The sequence below is a fragment of the Muscardinus avellanarius genome (assembly GCF_963383645.1).
Source record: "Muscardinus avellanarius genome assembly, chromosome: 12".
Classification (NCBI taxonomy): domain Eukaryota; kingdom Metazoa; phylum Chordata; class Mammalia; order Rodentia; family Gliridae; genus Muscardinus; species Muscardinus avellanarius.
In genome coordinates this window covers 77235042-77255405 of record NC_137798.1, presented here as the reverse complement: position 1 = coordinate 77255405, position 20364 = coordinate 77235042, and the positions used below count along the sequence as shown (strand labels likewise).

Sequence of the window (20364 nt, the reverse complement as noted above, 5' to 3'; positions counted from 1 at the left end):
GCCTGAGTATTTATTGAGCATTTCCTGTTTGTGTGTCCAGTAATGGGGAAAAGTGTAACTGAGCCACCCAAAAGGCTTAGTATGTGGTCATTGCCCTTGGAGAACTTTTGGGGTAATTGGGGAAAATACATGGACACATAAAACCCAGAAAGAGAGAGAAAAATAAGTAAGCATGGCCTTTTTAACTTACCATGCCTTTTCCCTAGGATTGGGTATCCATGTGCCTCTTGGCTTTCTCTGAACCCCTTTGATTTTTCTCGAATTTTTTTCATGATTACCTGGAGTGTTCAGGATCCAAGGGTTTCACATACTGAGGAGCAATGGGGACAGCAGTAATGCTGGCTAGCATTTCTTGAATGTGTCAGACACTGTGCAGAGCACGCCCTGTTATCACATTCATTCCTCACAATAACCCTGATGGTGGTGCTGTGTCCCCTAGAGGAGACCAAGGCACATGCAGACCAAGTGATGGACCCAAGGACGTGGGGCCTGAGCGTGGATTCGTGAGCCATGTGCTGCTGCTTGGGGGAGCTTGCTCATTCAGGCCCTTGATTCTTTCCCTGACTTATCAGAAATGAAGTTATTTTGCATGTAGGAGAGGGAAGAGAGAAAGAAAGGATGGCATGCCTGCTAGGTGCCAGGCACTTTTCGCACACCATCTCAGGTGATGTTCACAAGTCCACGAGGCTTGTGCTATTATTTTCATGTTGCAGATGAGGAAACCAAGGCTCAGAGAGGTCTGAGTATCTTGTCCCAAGTTGCACAGTGAGAGGGGAAGCTGGCGTGGGGGTGGTGGTGTGAATGGGCTTGAGTTGGACGCCATGTAGCTCTATAAAGACAGTGGAACCTCAAGTGATAGATCCCAGGCCTGGGCTTGGATCTTTCCTACAGTATTAACCATTGTCCCTAATTTTCACCAATTGTCATCCAGCTGTCAAGTACTTCACATTACATAGTGGCGTTTCAAAAGAGATTAATGCATTGATGGGCCCTTAGCTTGAGCTGCCAAAATGAATTCTAGACGGAGTGGCTTAAATAATGGAAATTTACTTCTGAGAGTTCTAGAAATGGAAGTCCAAGATCAGGGTGCCAACACAGTGGCTTGCTAGTGAGGGCTTTGCCTTGGGTCGTAGGCAGCCACCTTCCTGGTCCTTACATGGTCATCCCATAGAGTGTGTAGGTAGAGATAGAGAAGCAAGCTTCTGGTGTCTGGTGAGGGCACTAATCCCATCATGGTGGCTCCACCCTCATGACCTCACCAAACCTAATCACCTCCCAAAGGTCCCAGCCAAATAACATCACATTATGGTTAGGGCTTCAACAGATGAATTTTGGAGATGTGGGGACACACTTCCATCCCTCGCAGGCACATTTACTCTTCAAAGCTCATTACTAACTTCTGCTGTGTGTGGTGGTTAAAGGCCCTGACCCGCATGTAGAAATTCTTATTGAAATTTAATTGGTAAGTAAATTTTGCCATAGGAAAAAAAACCCACACAGTGCCATATTCAATAATCTTTTTTGTACCTTTCTCATTCTGTATCCTACCAGAGCTCTTCTCTCTTTTATTAATCTGCTTTTTTTTTGTCCTTAAAATAATGCTAAAATGTATTGCCTGATGTGGTAGCACACTCCTGTAATCTCTGTACTTGAGAGGCTGAGTCAGGAAGATCATAGATTCAAGGCCAACTTTAGCCACTTAGACCTTTAGCCACTTAGCGAGACACTGTTTCAAATAAAAAATAAAATAGGAATGGGGTATACCTTGGGGGTAGAATTCCCTGGGCTCAATCCCTAGCACCAATAAATCATGCTTTAGGCCTGAAGTAAAAATCCTAGGATTCATTCTTGGTTCTGTTTTCCTTCACTCCCCTCTCTGCCCTGAACTACCCCCCCAAAACATGTTGCATGTCTGTCTCTCTCTCCATTGCCTAGACACTACTGGCTTCTCTTTGAGTCACTACTCTTTCCTTATTGACTCCCCAACTCTTTTCTTGATCTTCTTATAATCTGTTCTCCATGGAAAAGCTGACGTGGTCTTTTTAAGGTATAAAAGAGATCATGTCACATCTGTGCATACAATACTTTCATCACACTTAGGTACACTCCTCACCATGAGGGCCTGCATTTTTACTTCTCACAGTGCATCAGCAGCAGCAGCATCACCTGGGACCCAGGTGACTAGCTCCTTGAGGTTGGCCCAGCTGAAGTGCTGAAGTCCTGCCCCCTGGGAATCCCTTGGCTGCAGGCAGACCTGAGTGCTTGGCTACCTTACTGGGGAGTTTATAAGATGTGGAATCTCAAGCCCGACTCCAGGTCTCTGAATTACGATTAGAATTTTAATGAGATCCCTAGGTGATTTGCACAGAAACATTTGGGAAGCCCTGGCATATAAGGTCCTGCATGTTTCTGTCCCACTGACCTCTTGGACTTGACTTTCCTCAGGTATGTGTTGTATGTGCTTATAGTGGGGTAGTATCCACTATACCAGTTAAGAGTCACACTGCCTGGTTCAGGGCCAAGATTTCCACTTAGTAATATTTGACTTGTCTACTTAGACTTCGTGTGTTTCAAGTTATCACCTATGTTAAATGAGAACACTGAAGACGTCTATCTCAAAGGTTATGATGAGGATTAAAGTTAATTCATATAAAGCACAGCACAACAAAAAACACGTGTGGTACAAGGTGATGTGACTATCTCATGTTCTACTAGAGCTATGTGTTATAGTTTAGATCCAGAATGTTCCCCCAAAGTCCAGGTGTTGAAGGATTGGTCCCCAGCCCATGATGCTACTGGACTGGGAGGTGATGCAACCTTTAGGAGGTGGGGCCTAGTGGGAGGACTTTAGGTCATTGGAGGTGTGCCCTTGGAGGGAGTGTTGAAACCTCAGCCCCTTCTCCTCGTTCACACTTGGACACCATAAGATGAACAAGTTTCTTCCACCAAGCACTCTTGCCATGATGTCACCATAGGTCCAAAGCAACAGGGCCAGCTGATGGTGGACTGGAACCTCTGAAACTGTGAGACAAAATAACCTTCCCTCTTTTTAACTTGATTGTCTCAGGTATTTGTTATAGCAATAGAACCTTGACACTGTGGTCCTCAAGTATGAGGGCACATGAAAATCACTTGGAGGGTTGGGTAATAACACTCTAGGGGATCCATCCTCAGATTTTCTGATTCAGTAGGTTTGAGGTAGGCCTTGGAATTCACATTAAAAAAAAATGGTACTAGGGATTGAACCCAGAGGTATTTTGTGTTTTTTTTTTTTTTTTTTAAATAGAATCTTGCTAAGTTGTTGAGGCTGGCCTCAAAGCTGTGAACCTCTTACCTCAGGCTCCGAAGTACTGGGATTCTAGGTGTATGCCACTGTGCCCTGCTAAATTCACATTTTAAAAACTTACCTAGGTGAAAACTAGGTTTTGAAGACTGATGTTCAATCTATTTTCTTTTAATTCCTTTTTCTTTTTTTTTAAAATTAATTTATTTGTTTTTGTGGTACTGGGGATGGAACTCTTCTACCTCCAGGCTGCACTCCGAGACCTATTTTTTATATTTTATTTGGAAACAGGGTCTCTTAAGCCAGCAAGGCTGGCTTCAAACCTGCGCGATCCTCCTGTCTCCGCCCCCCAAGCGCGGGGATTACAAATGTGCGCTACCACGCCCGGCTAATTTCTTTTTCTTTTGGATGCACCAAGTCAGGTAACTGTCCAGGAATCAGGCTGAGCTGTTAAAACTAAGGCATATACTTGGTTTTCATTCTTTTCTTTTTTAAATATATTTTTCTTTTTTAAAATTGACACATAATAATCATACATATTTATGTGGCACCATGTGATGTCTCCATATATGTATATAATGTGTAATGTTCACATCAGAGTAAGCATACCTCTTCTCACTTATCATTTCTTGGTGGTGAGAATGTTCACCATATGTTTATCAAGATTTTTTTGAAGTATACAGTGCACTGTATTATCTATAGTCACACTACTGCACGAATAGCACACATTAGAACTCATTTCTCCCATCCCACTATAGCCCAGTGCCTACTGACTCACCTCATGAGTTCCTCCCCAGCCTCAATCATCATCGTACTCATCTATGAGGCTAGCTTTTCTTAATGCTTTATCTCCTGTAGTACAAACTCCCCTGACTCCCAGCATGTGCTTCCTGGCCTTTGCCTTGGTGTGCCCCACAGAACCCTCATCCCTGGGCTGTGCTGCCCTCGGCCTTCTGGTCTCCTGACTCCTTCCTGATCATCAGGTCTGTAGCATGAAGCTCAGTCTTTTCCTTTTCTTAAATACTCTCTGTGTAAAGGACCCAGGAAACGTGGGTCCGTTTGTGGACCGAGTGTCGAGGTGGTGGCGGCGAGGAGAGATGGAGGAAGGGAGGGCCAGGCCACGCAGGAGGTGGCTTGCTGAACTGACATCATTACAGTCGTGATGTCCTGACAACTTCAGTAGACAAAGCTTGTCCAGTTCCAACACACCAACATGCCCTGAAATTGCTGAAGGGAAATGACACCACTTTGTTCAGAGCCGTGTTGAGTGATTCTGGAATTACTGTTTCCCCCTTCAACTGACTCACATGGTGGCAACTGCAAGTTGCAAGCTAAGATCCCATGTGACCTTCCACTGGAAAATGGAAATATCTTGTTGCCTTTCCCCTAATTGCCACAGAACATTGGTGAGCTTTTCATGATCCTTTCCTCACTTTTCTCAAGCATCAGTGATAGACTTGGGGTTACCCCCTAAGCTTGTGGCACTAGGACCCTGTATCTCCAGAACTGGTAATGTCCAAACTCCTGGAAAATGGCGGCAACATTTTGTCCAACTGAAAATTGCAATTTTTAGCCAGATACAGGTTGAATATCCCTTACTAGAAATGCTTGGGAAGAAATGTTTTAGATTTGGAATTTTCCCCCCAACTTTAGAATATCTTTCTATCTATCTATCTATCTATCTATCTATCTGTCATCTATCATCTATTGGGTGGCATCTAAATCTAAGCACAGAATTTATTTAGTTTTCTAATATACTATATACACCTAACTTGAAGGTAAATTTATACAACATTTTTGTGTGTCTATTTTTTACTATGACCTGTCACATGAGGTCAAGCGTGGATTTTTCTACTGTGTAGTTATATCAGTACCCCCCAAATTTTGGATTTCAGAATATTTTGGATTTTTAAAAATTAGGGCTGCTTAATCTGACTGTGCTTAGAGACAGAGACATCAGTGTGAGCAGATAATGTGTTGTCCGTTTTTATGGTGCAGTTTTTATGACTAAATATAAGGTGTGAGTTGTGCACATTTTTTTTTTTTTTTGGTGGTACTGGGGTTCCTGGAAGCCCTTCTACTTCCGGGCTACACTCCCAGACCTATTTTATATTTTTTATTTGGAAACAGGGTCTCTTAAACCAGCACGGCTTTGAACCTGAGCAATCCTCCTGTCTCCGCCTCCCAAGTGCAGGGATTACAAGCGTGCGCCACCACGCCCGGCATAAGGTGTGAGTTGTGTATTTGATGAAGATGGAGGAAAAGACGGTGGGCACAGGGACAGGGAAGACTGACACTATATGGCAAAACATATACATGGCCTGACAGGCCTGCCTCTCACTGGCATGGGTCTCTAGCAAGAGACCAGTGAGACTCAAGACTCAGGGGTCAGCTGTCTGGGAGTCTGAATTCCTTCTTTCTGGAGAGGGCTCTGATCTGGGGGAGACACCACAGCTGTCTTCTCTCCAATGGGCCCATTGCTGCTTCTTCCGGTTCCTTCTGTCCCTGGTATGAAGGAAGTGGTGCCTATGAGGCTGCAGGGTGGAGTCACTGTACCCCAGGGGCTTGGCATTTGCTCAATGCCTAGTCCTTAACTTCCCTTTTCCCGGCAGTTTTTTGTTTTCCCCAGAAAGCCTGTGGAGATGCGGCCATCCTTTCATTAAGCATTCATCATCAGCTCTGTGCCAGTCCAAGCTTCAGGTGCCGGGGACTTGGAGATGAAAGACACGCGGCTCCTGCCCTCAGGGAGCTCACAGCTAATGGGGAAAGACACTCGCACACAAACAGAAAAACAGCGTGGAAAGGCTGAGCTCCTCTGGGTCTGGAAAACTTGGCTTTTCTGTCTTTTCTTTCACTCTATTATTATCGTCCTCATATAATGGGCCTAAAAGGGACCCTAAATCCTCCTCGAGTACGTTCTCTTGGCTCTGGATGGACGTGTACTCCAACAGCTAGGGCTGGGGACCCTTCCCTGTGTGCGGGGTCCTCTGCGAGAAGCCGGCCTGCAAGTCAGCCTTCAGCTGTCTCCCAGCCCCGCTACTGTGGGCCTGTGCTGCCATTTCTGCTCCTTTGGTCTCATGTTGTCCTTGACAATATGAACTGTGGCAATTTATCACCTGCATCCATAAACTTGAAGACTCATTGAATCAGCCCTTGGCCTCCTCCTCTCTGGGCGATTAGTATCAGTGCCTGTATCATTGTGCCCCAGAATTCTGCCATCCTACCCAACACTGGTGCTGTCCCCATGCCGGGGGGCAAAAGACACGTGAGGAGGAGTAGGGCGTCTGCCGTGAGGGCTCCTGATGGTCCAACGGTCCTGCAGTGAGCGGGCCCTGGTGTCCATTTCCTGGACGTAGGGCTCCTGGGCCCTTGCCCCTCCAGTTCGGGAAGAAAGGCATCCTTTGTCTTCCCCTGGAAACCCTGGGGGCTGCGCCTGACTGCCAGGAGGTGGCCAGGAACCAGGCTGAATGGAATCCCAACACTTTTATTCCTTGGATCTGTGGGATTTATTTTTTCATCAGTTCTAGGGAAGCAGTGAAGGAAGGTGTCAGGCCTTGGGGATAATTTATATGAGTAAACACGTAAGGAGTAGGGTGAGCGAGAGCATGAGAATTAAGGCCATTTATCCAGGCTTTGATGCGCTGCTTGCCCTCGGGTCCAGCCTTCCCCACAGTCTGGATCACGCCACTTTTAACCCTCTCCTGGCTCTGCTCCATGTTGGGCCAGCACAGGTCCTTGCCCAGCTGCCTTTGCCTGCCCAGCCTGCTGCCCGGCTTCCTGCGCCCCTCCCACAGCCCTCATTAAAGGCTAGGGAGAAGGTAGCTGGGATGTGGCGGTGGCCTCCAGCTGAGGCCTGCTCGCTGATTCTGAAGGGAAGGCACGTGGGCTTGCACCCTCCTCCTTGCCCTCCCCAGCTCTGAAGCCGCCTCCTCCAGCCTGTCCTGTCTGGTGTGCCTATGTGGCCAGCCTGGGGCCGTCTTTCTTCTTGTCCTTTCCGTTTCTCTTTACCCCATCTTCTAAAGATGCACTCCGAACAGCCATGTGGCACCAGGCGAGGATGCTTTACACTTGAGAGATGAAGTAATAACAGGTGGCAAGAGCGGAGGCTGCTGGAGCCCAGGATTCCGGTTACCATGGAAACGTGTCAGACCTATGGAGGGACACAGGCACTGTCAGCCATGAAAGGTGTTGGGGGAACGAATATGAGGGGTGAGGAGAGGCACGTCTCTTCCTGGAGGGCTCTGCTCATGGCCCCTGAATTCCCCAAGAGCTGCACCCTGCCCCCATCTAGCTGGCTCTGGACAAACAGCTGCAGGAGTGGGGCTGGCCAGGGGACACTGAGCATGGCCGAGGCTTGTGTACACCAGATCCTGGCAGACATCTGCTCAGAATGTGAGGCTGGGCCTTTGTGTGCGTGCCCAGGAGGGGCTTCGACTGCTGGCCTGCTCCCTGTTCCCCCAGGATGCCTGGGATGCGGCTGCAAGCCTCCGCAGGGCCCAGGTGAAGGGCTGACGCTGTGGCCAGTCCTTCCCTGCTATTCTCTCCTTCCATGAGAGGCAGGTACACCACTACAGAAATTGAACTGAAGGAGGAAAGGCATTCCTGGCAGGGTGGTAGTTTTATGAAAGATTTGGAGCCTTTTGCTATAGACACAAAACCTGATTTAACTTAAAACTCCTACAGCATGCACTTTGCCCTTCTAGAGAGCCCGATCTCCCTCCCTGAGTATTGTGAAGGGGCTCTTTGAGGCTTGGCTTTCCTTTCTCTTGCTTTGAGTTATCTGAATACTCCCTCCTCTTGTCTGTTATTCTTTTTTCTGCATTTCTTTATGAACTCTGTTGCTGATTTCCAATTTTTTTCCTTTGAGCTTTTGGAGTGGTATCTCCCCCAGGTAAATTCCTAAACTCTTAGGGCTCACTTTATTTTCTCAGCAGCTTACTTGTATCTCGTCTATGATCTCAGCCCAGGGACATTAATCAACAGTAAACCAAATCCATCATCGCGGACACCGCCATCGAGATACTCCTCGGGTCTTTGCCCTCCCTGTCATCTTACTCTATAAAGTGGGACTCGATTTCCCATAAGCAGAAGCAGAATCTCTATTTAAATCCAGCTTGCAAGGTCTGGGTGAGCTTCCTATTTATAGTAAAATCCTTTTTATAATGATCTCATATACAGTACCAGGAAATTGCTCACGGCTGGGTCAGGCCATAGGCCAATGTAGCCATGGTGCGAGCTTGACTTAAAACATCCTCTTCATGAGCCTCTGGAATTCTCCAGAGAAGTGTTTTCACAGAGTATATGACAATAAACAGGGCTTCCCAGGATAGATTACTGTGGTAGGGACATTAAATTTAAGTTCAAAAGGAATTTTTGTTTTTATCAGGCCAATCTCAATAATCTTTATCGCTTTGGGCTTCGTAAATAACATATTGGGTGAATCAAGTTGACTCTAAAGAGATTTATGAAATACTTGATATGCAAGGTATGGCCAGAAAGTGTTTGTCTCTAGACTTCCCAGGAGGCAGGGGAGTGTGATTAGAGGCAGAATGTCTGGGGACACAAACAAGCTGGGGTGCATCCTATCCCTTTGCAACGGGGGCCTGGGGCCGGTACCTTAATCTCTTTGGACGTCAGTTAGCTCATCTGTCAAATAATTCCTACTTCACTACGGCTCTGTAAGAATCAGTGAAATAGCATCTGTAAAGCATCTTGTGTAAGCCCAGCCACAGTTTTGGGGCGTAATAAACACCTGCTACTTTCTCTTCTCAGCAAGCAATTGAGCAAAAGCGAGGCTGACTGGGTAGATGTGACCTGGTGGCCCCTTCCCAAGAGTCGTGAATTGTGATCTTATGTTTGCTCATGTGGTTTCATACAGTGTTCTCTCAGCAGCTTGGGGCCCTCAGCTACCTATTCTTCGTACACTGGGACTGAACCCAGGTTAGATAACTGACCTGCCCATTTGGACATGAACCAGCCTTTCTTGAGGAGGTGGGAAATAAACCAAGGGCAGTGAATGAGATTCAGAGCAACAGATAACTCCGCCACAGGGAAAGCAAACACAGTTCTCTGCCTCCACGAGGCGGAGGGCCCAGGAGCATCACTGTGACGCCTGTTTACATTTCTGCCATTCCTTTCTTTGCCATCCATCTCGTAAACTGTTGGCAAACATCCCCAGCATTGCAAGGCATGTAGAGGTTCTAGCAATGGTCCTGGACCTGAAGAAGTAGATCATTTAGTATAAGGAGACGAGGCTGGTACTCACATGTATCAGTATGAGAAGGATCATGATAGTGATGTCGACAGCGCCCTCCTCAATGCATGAGTGGCCATTTCTAGCTGGGAACTGGGAGAGCTCTGTGGGAGAACCCTCACTGGTTTCAACCAGTCTAAATACCCCAATACAAGAGAACCAGATGCGTAAGCTATTAGTGCACCCCATACCACAGAGGATGCTCTGAGCTCACCATTGCAAGAAGAGAGTAGGAACTAAAGCAAACAGGATTTCTTTAAAAATACCATATAGCTGTTGACTGCCTCTTTCTCTACTGGGCCATTACTAGGCTAAAATTACACGTCTCCCTCCTTCTGGCCCAGCATGTCACAGCTGCACTCATCAGGGACTGGAGGTGGGTTTTTGGCACCTCTGTCACTTCTGTGAGGGACAGATACTTTGTATGAACAACAACCAACACATAATATATGTGGGGACCCTAATCTGACTCCATCTCATCAGACATTTCTCTTTTTTAGATGAATTAAACTTGGCTCCTTTGGTCTTCTTAAACAGGATCATTTCCTCCATCACTATCTGCTTTGTTCTACCATATGACTTTTGAATTTTTTTTAATCTTCTATAGAACTGGCATTCGTGCTTCAATAGGTTATTCTCTAGTGGTGTGTTGGTGGTGACTACTATAAACAATCATCTATAAGTTTTCACTATATTTTACTTCTTCATCCTTGTATATCATAGGAAATACAGTGTTGTTGGAGACAAAAAAAAAAGTTCTTTGGTTTCTTAAAGATTTTGTGAATGAGAGGAAATCAGACATTACAGGAAACGCCTGAGAGTATAAGAGACAGCTGAGACAACTGGGCCCCTGAGGTTTTGTGGGGGGGGGCAGATCAGGATGATTATATAAGATTCTTTGATTGCCTTTATGCAGGCAGTCACCTAAATTGTGATTGGCATCTGCACATTTTATATCTCGTTCATATCAGTCATGAAACTTAGCTTTGGTTTATTCTCAGCCCCTTAATTTTATATATCCTATCTCAAATTTACATTCACCATTTGATAGATTTACATCTGTCTCTTAAAGAAATTCTGAGTTTGATTCACTATCTCGATATGCTCGGAGTTTCAAAGGAGAGTTCCAAGGATGGAAATATGGCTAACAAAAGAAAAAGAAGAAAAAGACTCTGGTACTCCTAGACTTGGGTAAAGCACATTTTGTAGGCAGAGTACTATTTTTGCTGATACACTGGTTCTAGGAGATTACTTGTAAAACCATTCTGCATGCCATATAATGTCTTTGAGATCCAGGGGCCGAGGAAGAAAATCCCCTACCCAACAGACCACAGAGGGTGGCCATCTTCTCTGCCTCCTCCAAACAGCCAACACTTCTTTTGCAGAGAATTGTCTGCCTTCCTAAAGATGGAAGTCAATGACTTAGAAACTGATTAAACAATCCAAATAGCAACTGATAAATGGATTAACCCTCTGTAATGCAATTCTGCTGGCTTTTGTCTTCTGCCTTCCCCAGGTAAGTTTTCTATTCCTGGAGGCAGAGCAGAGGCAGGAGGAAGCGAAGGCCAGAGGGAATCATATTAAAGTGGGTGAATCCGTTTATCACTTACTGTCTGGCTGGTATTTCTGCTCACATATCTTCTTCCTTTTACAGATTTGTACCCTACGGGACCCTGATTAATGTTAGCCAGTGAATAATGAAAGATAGCAGCAGACATTGGGGATGCCAAGGAGGAAGATACCCTGGTGGTTTAGGCTGATCCCACAAAGGAAGAGTCTTTTCTTTTTTAGTTGCCAACACGAAGTGTGAATGTGACAAAGAACTCTCCACACCGAGAGAAGAGGCGTGGAGGGAAATGGAGGTGTTTCTCCCAGGCACAGAACCTGCCCCTGGCTTCACAGTCACCTCTAGAAAAGGAGAGTAGTTTGGGTGCTTTGTTTCTGAGGTCACGTCCCAGGATCATTCTTTACCTCTGTTATGGACTTTAGGTCGGGAAGGGTTACGGCGTGAATGTGTTCAATTGCTTGCAAAGGTCTGAAATCTAAATGCTTACTCACTGACTGACTTTTTGACCTATCTCTGGCATGAGCCCGAGCTAAGTGCCTAGTACACCTGTCCTGTCCTGATTCTAGGCACTTAGGCTCTGCAGATGAATTTGTCCTGGGTGCTTTTCATAACCAATGAGTCTGGACTTCTGGGTGATGAGGCTGAAAAGGAACAGTCACACCTGGGTACCTGCCAAGATGCTTGTTCAAGAGCATCTCCAGTGTGCTTCCTGTAAATCGCCAGCCATCTAGGCTACTTTATTTTCCTTTTCAGGGACAGGAGGACTATCTCCTAAATAAGAACATCTTTCTCCAAAGCAAGGTCCAGGCATTGAACATTTCTCTTCCTCTGATCACCACTGTATGTGGTTTTCATCTGATGCTTGGGGACTTGGCTTGGAGGGCTGATTGTGTAGGGCTGAGAGGCATTCACTTGACTAGAAGTCCTCTGGATGGTTTGTTCATCCAGGGATGCAATCAGAGGAGAGGGGTGATTTCTACAGAGCTGGGAAATGTTGTAAAAACTAAACTCTGGAAGACTTGCAAGGCACTCGTACCATTGAACCAAGGTGGATCAAAAAAGAAAATCGAGCCCACTATCATAACTCAGTTTTATCAAAGTCTTATATTTTAAATTTTATATATATTTTTTTTCTGGAGTGGATTCTGCCACACTATGGGAGGAGAATAGGGGGTAGTAGGAATATGTCTCAGTTTAAAATTGGATTTTAAAAATTATTTCCACAGCCCAGAAAGGACCAGATGGGACAGTCATTCCCAATAACTACTGTGACTTCTGCTTGGGGGGCTCTAACATGAACAAGAAGAGTGGGCGGCCTGAAGAGCTGGTGTCCTGTGCAGACTGTGGACGCTCTGGTGAGTGTGATCCCTTCCCACACCGTGTCCCCATAGACCAGGGACGCTCCCACCTGCTCTCCTCTGCCACCTTTTGGTGTGGTAGCGGTGGGGAGAGTGGACTGAAAAAGTGATGGTGATTTCGAGTGGAGGGGAGTTCTCAGATCATTTTGATACTTTTCTTCTTCGGATCTTACGAGCCGGAAATTATTCTCTGGGTCCCAGGGAGAAGAGCAAGGAGAAGGTTTTGACTTGTGTCTGGTCTTTCCACGAGGTGGACGTTATTTGTGTGTTGTTGTGGATGATACACCTGGAGACACGGGCAACATGCTTTCTTGTATCAGATGATGCACATATAATAAAAAGATGTGTTCGTTCTGTGACAGTACCTGGGGAACCCCAGAGACATGGAAACAGGAATATTGGGAAAGCAGCCACACCTTGAACTGTGGGAGTCAGAGGTCCCTGTACTTCTGGGTAGCTGCAGAAACACACCACCTCCATTGGCCACTCATCCCATTTTTTCATATGAAACAGATAAAAAAAAAAGATCCTTGTAAATCAAGGAGGGAAAGGGGCAAATCTGGCACTGACTTCCCTTTTTTCCTAATTTTTAACCTATCCAAAGACTAAAGTATCAGAAAGAGACTTTGGTCTTGTTCTTTCATTCTTAAGATGAATTCAGGTCTTCACTATTGTTTTGGTTTTCAGTTTTAACCAGACCATTATGGTTAGTTGGCACTACCTATTTTTTCTATTACTTATGTCCTGACTATGCTGAAGGACTAGGCAGGAAGGAGAGAGGATTTCAGACTCATCTTTAGTCTCTTCAACTATTGATTAGTAGGGGAAACTGTTAGTTGGGTGGTCGGTTCCAGCATGCCAACTCATTTCTCCTTACTTACTACCTTGACCCAGTAGTGTGTCTAATCCAGTCCCAAGAGAAAAACTGAGATGAGCACATCTTGGTTTATTGCAGCAACTCGGTTCTTTCTTGCTTTGCAAATCTTACCTTTGGCTTTTTAATATTTTGATGTCAGGATTGCTTAGGGCTCAAGACTACCTTGAGTGGCAAATCAGTAACTGGAAAAGGATTTGGTTTCCATTGCACAGGACCCTCGACATCTGACTCTCAGGGTGCCTGCCAGGGTGGCCCTGTTACGCAATTCTGTCAATTCATTTATGGTCCACACATGGTGTGTTGTGTTGGACTTTTTACTCTACTGGTGCTAGCTTAGAAGACGAGTCCCTTGATAGTGGACTTTGGTTTTTAGATACATAAAAAGAAAATAAAACAAATGAAATTAAACGAAGGGTTTTTTTTTTCAACAACAAGTAATCAAACAAACATCTCTACTTCTAGAAGCAAGGACACTTGGTGGAGTGATGCTGTAAGCAGGATGTTATGGACCTATAGTTTGGATGGGTTAGAGAAGGCAGCTTCAGACTTCTTATTGCAAACTGCTATCATTTACCCCTTTCTCATAAAAGACGGAGTACTTGAATAGGATCCATGGGGCATCAGAAGTGGAAAGTTGGCTTTTTTCTACACCAAGCCTCTTTCCACAGCCTTCACACAGCTTTCCTTTCCCAGGTCTGTCTGCTCTGTGGCTTGGCAGGGGCATTTGTACCAGCCTAGATATTCTTGTTGCAATTGTTGAGGATTAATTTTGGTGGGTCACTTAGTCAAGGTGTGACTCTGATGTTCCTGAAATAGTTGAAACCTTGAAAATACACAGGTGACATTACCCCTTTGGGTGTGCCTGTGAAGACAGGTGGGCAAGTAGTTCTCTGGGGCCTCCCAGGGTCCTGCCAGAGACAAGTGCGAAACTTGGGAGAAGCTACTTTTCCCTGCCCATCTACCCCGCTGTCTCTGTTTCCTGGGGCAGGGGAAGATGGGATGCCTGAAACTGGCACTGTAAGAGGTGCATTGTCACCATACGGGGTGGTAGTTCCAGGACAAGGAAAAATGTAAAAAAATTTAAAAGTGAGTGGCAGATTTCAGAGGGCCTCATTCCCCCCCCCCCCCATTTTTCTTCTTCTTATTGTTCTGACTGAACTTTCTGGAATAACTAAGACCTGGGCGTGGTTAGTGCTTGGAGCGCACGTGTGTGTGTGTGTGTGTGTGTGTGTGTGTGTGCGCGCACATGTTTGTGTACGCCTGCTTGTGGAAACAGATCACAGAAATTTCCTTCAGTGGTTAAAGGAAACAAGAAACTCTTTTGTTACCTACCACTTATCAGGCTTTCCAACTTCTTTTTGCTTTCAGTGCGAATGAACTACATGGTGTAGGGGTAGGATTGAAAGGGTTCTGAAAGAATGGGATTAGAAGCTGGTAAAAATAAAAATAAAATGGACGGAGGCTTAGCCACCTTCAGTGGGTTATCTGACAGTAATACCTTTGTAAAGCTGGCTGTCAAAGTGACAGACAAACAATGTTCAAAGAAACATCAACCGAAAACACCAAAGAAATGCCAAGCAGGCTTAAAAACCACCGGAGCAAAGCGTTGTCTGGGCAGGGCTGAGTGAGCGTGCGTGCGCCTGTGTACATGCGGAGGAGAAGCGAGACCCTGCCTGCGTCTCTCACTGTCAGGAGTTGTGGACCTGGACGCCGGTGGGATGGTGCCTGTTCCGGGAGGTGGGAATCCTCTTCCCTGGAAACAAGTACTCTGTCCCAAATCCCCGTCACCAGGTGATGGACCCAGTTAATCCCTTGTGGTGTGACAATGGTTTATTATCTTGCTATTTAAGAATGACACTGTAATAACGTAATGAGAATATTAATAATGCTGTCTGTTGCTTAACCCATGTGCTGATATATTCATCATACATGTCAGCTCATTTGGGAGGAGAAGGCAGGAAGGAGAAGGAGGCCGCGGCCGCAGCGCGCACCACGGAGGACTTATTCGGTTCCACGTCAGAAAGTGACACCTCAACTTTCCACGGCTTTGATGAGGACGATTTGGAGGAGCCTCGCTCCTGTCGAGGACGCCGCGGTGGCCGGGGCTCGCACACAGCAGATAAAAAGGGCAGTTGCTAAGCCCGCAGAACGGACTGGGCAGCTAGCCACCCCTCTGACTTTGGTCGTTGTTCCGGTTCTGATATATCTATTTTTAATGAAAGGCGGCTTAGGTTTCCCTTTATCCTTGCTTTTTCCTCCGGCCCTCTGTGTGCCCCCCCCCCCCATCCCTCTGTCTCGGGTATGTACAACAGAAGCACAAACTATGGAGAAAAACGAGAGCGGAGGAGCAGGGAGAGTTCTTCAGAGAGATGGCTTCGTGATGTGTTATTTATTTTCTCTAGAAATAGGAAGTTAGGGGGTTTCTCTCATTTTTCGGGGGTGGGAGGGGGGCTTTTTTGACGTGAGCAGAGTTGATTTCCTCAGTTTTCATATTTATTGGCAAAATGAAGAGAAGAGGGACGTTGGGTTTGGAAGCAAAGAACCAATAACATTAAATTTATTATTTATATATGCTAGCTATTATTAGAATCAGACATTTTTTATGAGAGAGAAGGGAAATCAAAGAAATCGAAGTAATATCCTGTTTAGAAGCGAGCCTCTGGGGGGAGACTTTCCTCAAGGGGAGGCGTCGCACTTTCTGTGCCCTGTGGAGTGTGCGGCTCCCCACGCGGAAGCCCCTTCCCACCTCTCCTCCCTGACCTTTCCATCTTCCTCTCCGCTTGCGAGAAAATGGCAGTGGTCCCAGAGCAGGCCAGCCGCTACCCTGGTCTCCCTCCGGCGCCCAGCCCTGACCAGCAGCTGCCTCTGTTCAGCAGAGCTGCTGTTTCCTCGGTGCCGGCTTTTCTTTATTCTTCTGGCGAAGAGCAACTTCCAAATGCTGGAAATGGAACATAAGCGGAAGTCACGGGCTCAGCAAAACCACCCGAGGCCGCGTTCATGGAAGGAAGACATACCTCGCAGTACATTTCCCCTCCCCTTGCCCTGTTTAAAAACATGTAACTGCCCGTTGGATGACCAAGCCTCCCGTATTTCTTCTTCTATTTTTTTATAGTGCCCTCCAGGCACTTTGTTTTATGTTTCCAATAGCATCTCCTGAAATAAACCAAAGCAACACTTGCTGGGGCCCGGGATGGAGAAGCCCGTCCTCCTCACTGGCGGCAATGGTGTCAACAAGCAACAGCGGCGAGGCCCTACGCAAAAGGTACGTCTTGGCTGACTCGTCTGACAACCAGGGCAAAACCATCATAATTTTTTAAAATTTATTTTGAAGTTTCTTTGTCTTTCTTTCATTTTCCTTTTGGTCTCCCCCAGCTCGCTGTTTTGCTTTCCTGGGTTCTCCCTTCTTAGCGTGGGGGTGGCTACTGGGGTGTCTTCTGCCTGGCCTGGGCTGGCCTGTGTGTGCATGTACCTGGGTGCAGGTGTGGGGTCGAGGCTTGCTTGGGCTATGGGAGAATGCTGAGCTGCTGGCTTCAACTGCAAGGGACAGTGGCTGGGGACATGCCTGGCAGGCTCGGCCTCCCTTGGCTGTGGTAGAATTGGGGTTCAGGGCACCAATGCTGGGGTTGGAGGCTGGACTTGAGTAGAAATGAGGAGGAAAAGACCCAGGGACCTGCATGGCTGGGTGGGATTCCTTGCTCTGGGTACCAGTTTCACAGCCCAGGAATCAAGTTCAGATGAAAGAAAATTCCATGGTTAGTTATAACAGAACTGGACTGTTAGAAAGCTTTTTAACTCCCAGGACAGGTGGCCAGAGCGTCCAGGTTCATAGGAACACAGGCCCATAGATGCTGGCAATGCCATATACCTGGGGTTGGTGATCTGAAGTGGCTGCCCTGTTAACAGGCTACTTGTAAGTATCCCAGAAGATCTGCTCTAAGGATCCAGCCTTTGTAGATCCCATTAAATGATTGCTCATTAAAATAATAAACCAAGCCGGGCGTGGTGGCATACGCTTGTAATCCCCGTGCTTGGGAGGCGGAGACAGGAGGATCGTGCAGGTTCGAAGCCAGCTGCACTGGCTTAAGAGTCCCTGTTTCCAAATATAAAAGTATAAAAATAGGTCTGGGAGTGTAGCCCAGAGATAGAAGGGTTTCCAGAAACCCCAGTACCACCAAAAAACAAAACAAAACAAAACAAAAAAACAAACCAAGCCAGCATAGCGGTGCAGATATTTGGGGGGCTGAGGCAGGAGGATTGCTATTTAGAGGCCAGCCTGGGAAACTTAGCCAAACCCTGTCTCAAAATTAAAAAAAAATTTTTTTTTAAAGAGTTGGAGATGTAGCTCAGTGGTAGAGTGCCTCTGACTCCAGTTCCTAGGACTGCAAGAAAACAGAATAAAACAAAATAACAAAGCCAGGACAAGCCTACAGTGACTGAGACAGATAGGGCTTCCTTTTTTATCTGTTTCAAATAGCCATCTACTCACCTGGGCATTTGTTCTCAGTTTTGAGAGAAAAAAATGTAATCCCATACACTTTGGGGGTATTCTGTTTAATCGGTATGCGGTCCTGCTCCTAGAGAATATGGCCTAAACCTCCAAGGCTGTAACATTCCTGCATGCTCACATGTGTAACTATGCCAGCATAGTTGGTCCTAGTAGGTTTCTGCTAAGAGGATACGCCCTGGTCTTGCTGTCACTTTCTACCCTTTGACTTCAGATATCAGATTCAGAGCCTTATGACCTGCTTCCGCTGATGACTGTGAGCTTTCGTGTTCATAAAATTACATTCAATCCACACTCATTTAAAATAGTTTTAGCTGCTCATGGTCCTGGAATTATCAATGATAACTTGGCTTTGAAATTGAGATTTAAAAAAAAATCCACATAATCTAAACAAATTATTAGAAGGCCACCCAATTGCAGGGCTAATTTGTGGTTCTTATGGGGAACCAACTAAACTGTCTAGTGAGGCACACTCGCAGGGAATATCACAGGTATTGTTTGTCTAATTTATTTTTACTAGTACAACTTGACTTTCATTTGCCCTTGTTAGGGGTAGGAGACAGCCTTGCCTTTCTCAGTGCAGCCAACGGGAGCATGGCAGCATCACTTAACGATACCGGAGTGTCTTGTCTTTGTCTTACCTTGCTTATAGCATCTTTCAACGGGCTCAGAATTTATGTTCTTTAAAGAGAAAAAGGACTGGAAGAGACTTCTCAGATGATCAAGTTCAAGTCTTTTGCTTTTCACTTGAGAAAAGTCAAGCTGAAGAGATTGTGAGTTAATTTTGAGAGGGTGGAGTGGACGTTGCTTTGGAGGTGTCCGTCTTAGGGCAAAGAAAGGAAATTCAGAGAGAAGGTGTAGGAGGAGGAAGGTGGCTGTCGTCTTGATGGTTAATATTAGGCCTTTATCCTCCTTTCTCTAGATAACTGGCAACAGTATTCTGGGTGCTCTCCTTGGAATAGCTCATTTAGTCCCTGTGACTAGCCCATAAAATAAATGCTTTTGTGAGCCCTAGTTTATACATGAGAGACTGAGCTCAGTGATAAGGTTGGAGAGTATACCCAAGGCCCCACAGATAGTAAGGAGCCAGGTTGTGATCCCTGACAACTTGATTATAGAACCCATATGCTGCCTCATGAATGGTCCTTAGTTAAGGAATATATATATATCCAACTGAGGAAAAAGTTATTTTTGATAAATGTAGCTTTAAAAGTTAACCTTCTTCAAAGAAATTTCAACAGCTGAAAAGTAGATAATTAGGTCTAGTAAAAAAAAAAGTTCTAATCAGGGTTCTTTGCAGAATAGTATAGATAAGTTATCTTCTCAACCATCATTTCCAGATATTCCCTCCTGATGCCTTTTAAGGACAGAGATCTTTTTTTTTTTTTTTTGCGACCTCAAGAACTTGAAGAGCTGTGTGACTCACGGATGACTATCTTTGTCTGGTTACCTTTATTAAATAAGTATCATTGAACTTTTAAAATAAAAAGAAAATTGGAATCATTAAGCTAGAAGTAATCTGACCAGTTTCCTTTGTCCTCAGCTCTATAAGGTTCCAGAATGCTTCAGAAATAATCACCTAATTTTCCAAGTCCTACCTCGAAGACAGGGGAACCAATGAACTTTAAAACTTTCTTAATTTTCAAATTTAGAAACATGCAGATACCCTAGGGGGACCTGTTGATGGCAGAGGTGACTATTCCTGTTGTGATAGGTGACTATCTGATGTTTTCTGCAACCCAGAATAATCTAATTCTTTATTTCTGTTCCTGAAACCATGTAGAAATCAGATGCTATAATCACTTTAACACTGGGAATGAGAAATCTGCATTTAATTTTTTAAAGGTACTTTAAAGTCAGTAATCCAATTTGCTGCTAGAATTCTGGAGAGCAGGATTTAATAAAAAAAATGATGTTCACATCAATAGTATCCCTTTAAGTCTTCCTGCTCATTTTGCATCTCTCTCTGCATCGAATGGGCTGCGGCCTGGTACTGCCTTTATACAGCACTGGAGGGAACACATGATCATTACTCAGGGAGGAAACTAAAGGCTGTTTGGAGGTTCTCCTTTCATACTGGAATAAAATCAATTAATTTTATCGCAAAATGCCTCCTTTTACAGCTGATGAATATGATCTTGAACATGTACTTAAAGTTTGAGCAGACTCATGCATTAGGACTGTTTCTGCAGGGGATTTTGTGAGTTGCTCATGCTGTGTGTTTTCTTTCTTTCTTTCTTTCTTTCTTTCTTTCTTTCTTTCTTTCTTTCTTTCTTTCTTTCTCTCTTTTTTAAATCTGGTGAGTCGAAGCTTACAGAAGAAATGCCAAGTTCTAAATTCTGGTCTCAAGTCCTTGTGTGATTTTGTCATCATGGAGCCCTACCTCTGTTTCCCCAGCCCTAGGATATAGACATTTCTTTCCTTATCGTAATATGTAACTAAGATGACCTCATGATGATTCTTAAAACAACTCTGTGAGGTGTGGGGTAGATATACTTTATTTCCATTTTACTAGTGAGAAA

General features: G+C 45.3%; 1 protein-coding gene across 3 annotated transcripts in view; it reads left to right on the top strand.

Annotated features, from left to right (window-relative positions):
* DPF3 (double PHD fingers 3) overlaps positions 1-20364 on the top strand; it is a gene marked incomplete at both ends in the record, with an annotated part of 278709 nt that overhangs the window by 207839 nt on the left and 50506 nt on the right. For 2 of the 3 annotated variants that reach the window (XM_080707330.1, XM_080707329.1), the window contains 2 exons: positions 12330-12458; positions 15275-15477. In XM_080707330.1, coding sequence (XP_080563456.1) covers positions 12330-12458; positions 15275-15477 — 332 coding nt within the window. Of the gene's footprint in view, positions 1-12329; positions 12459-15274; positions 15478-20364 lie in introns of those variants that run through there. The other variant, XM_080707328.1, reaches the window with a different exon arrangement.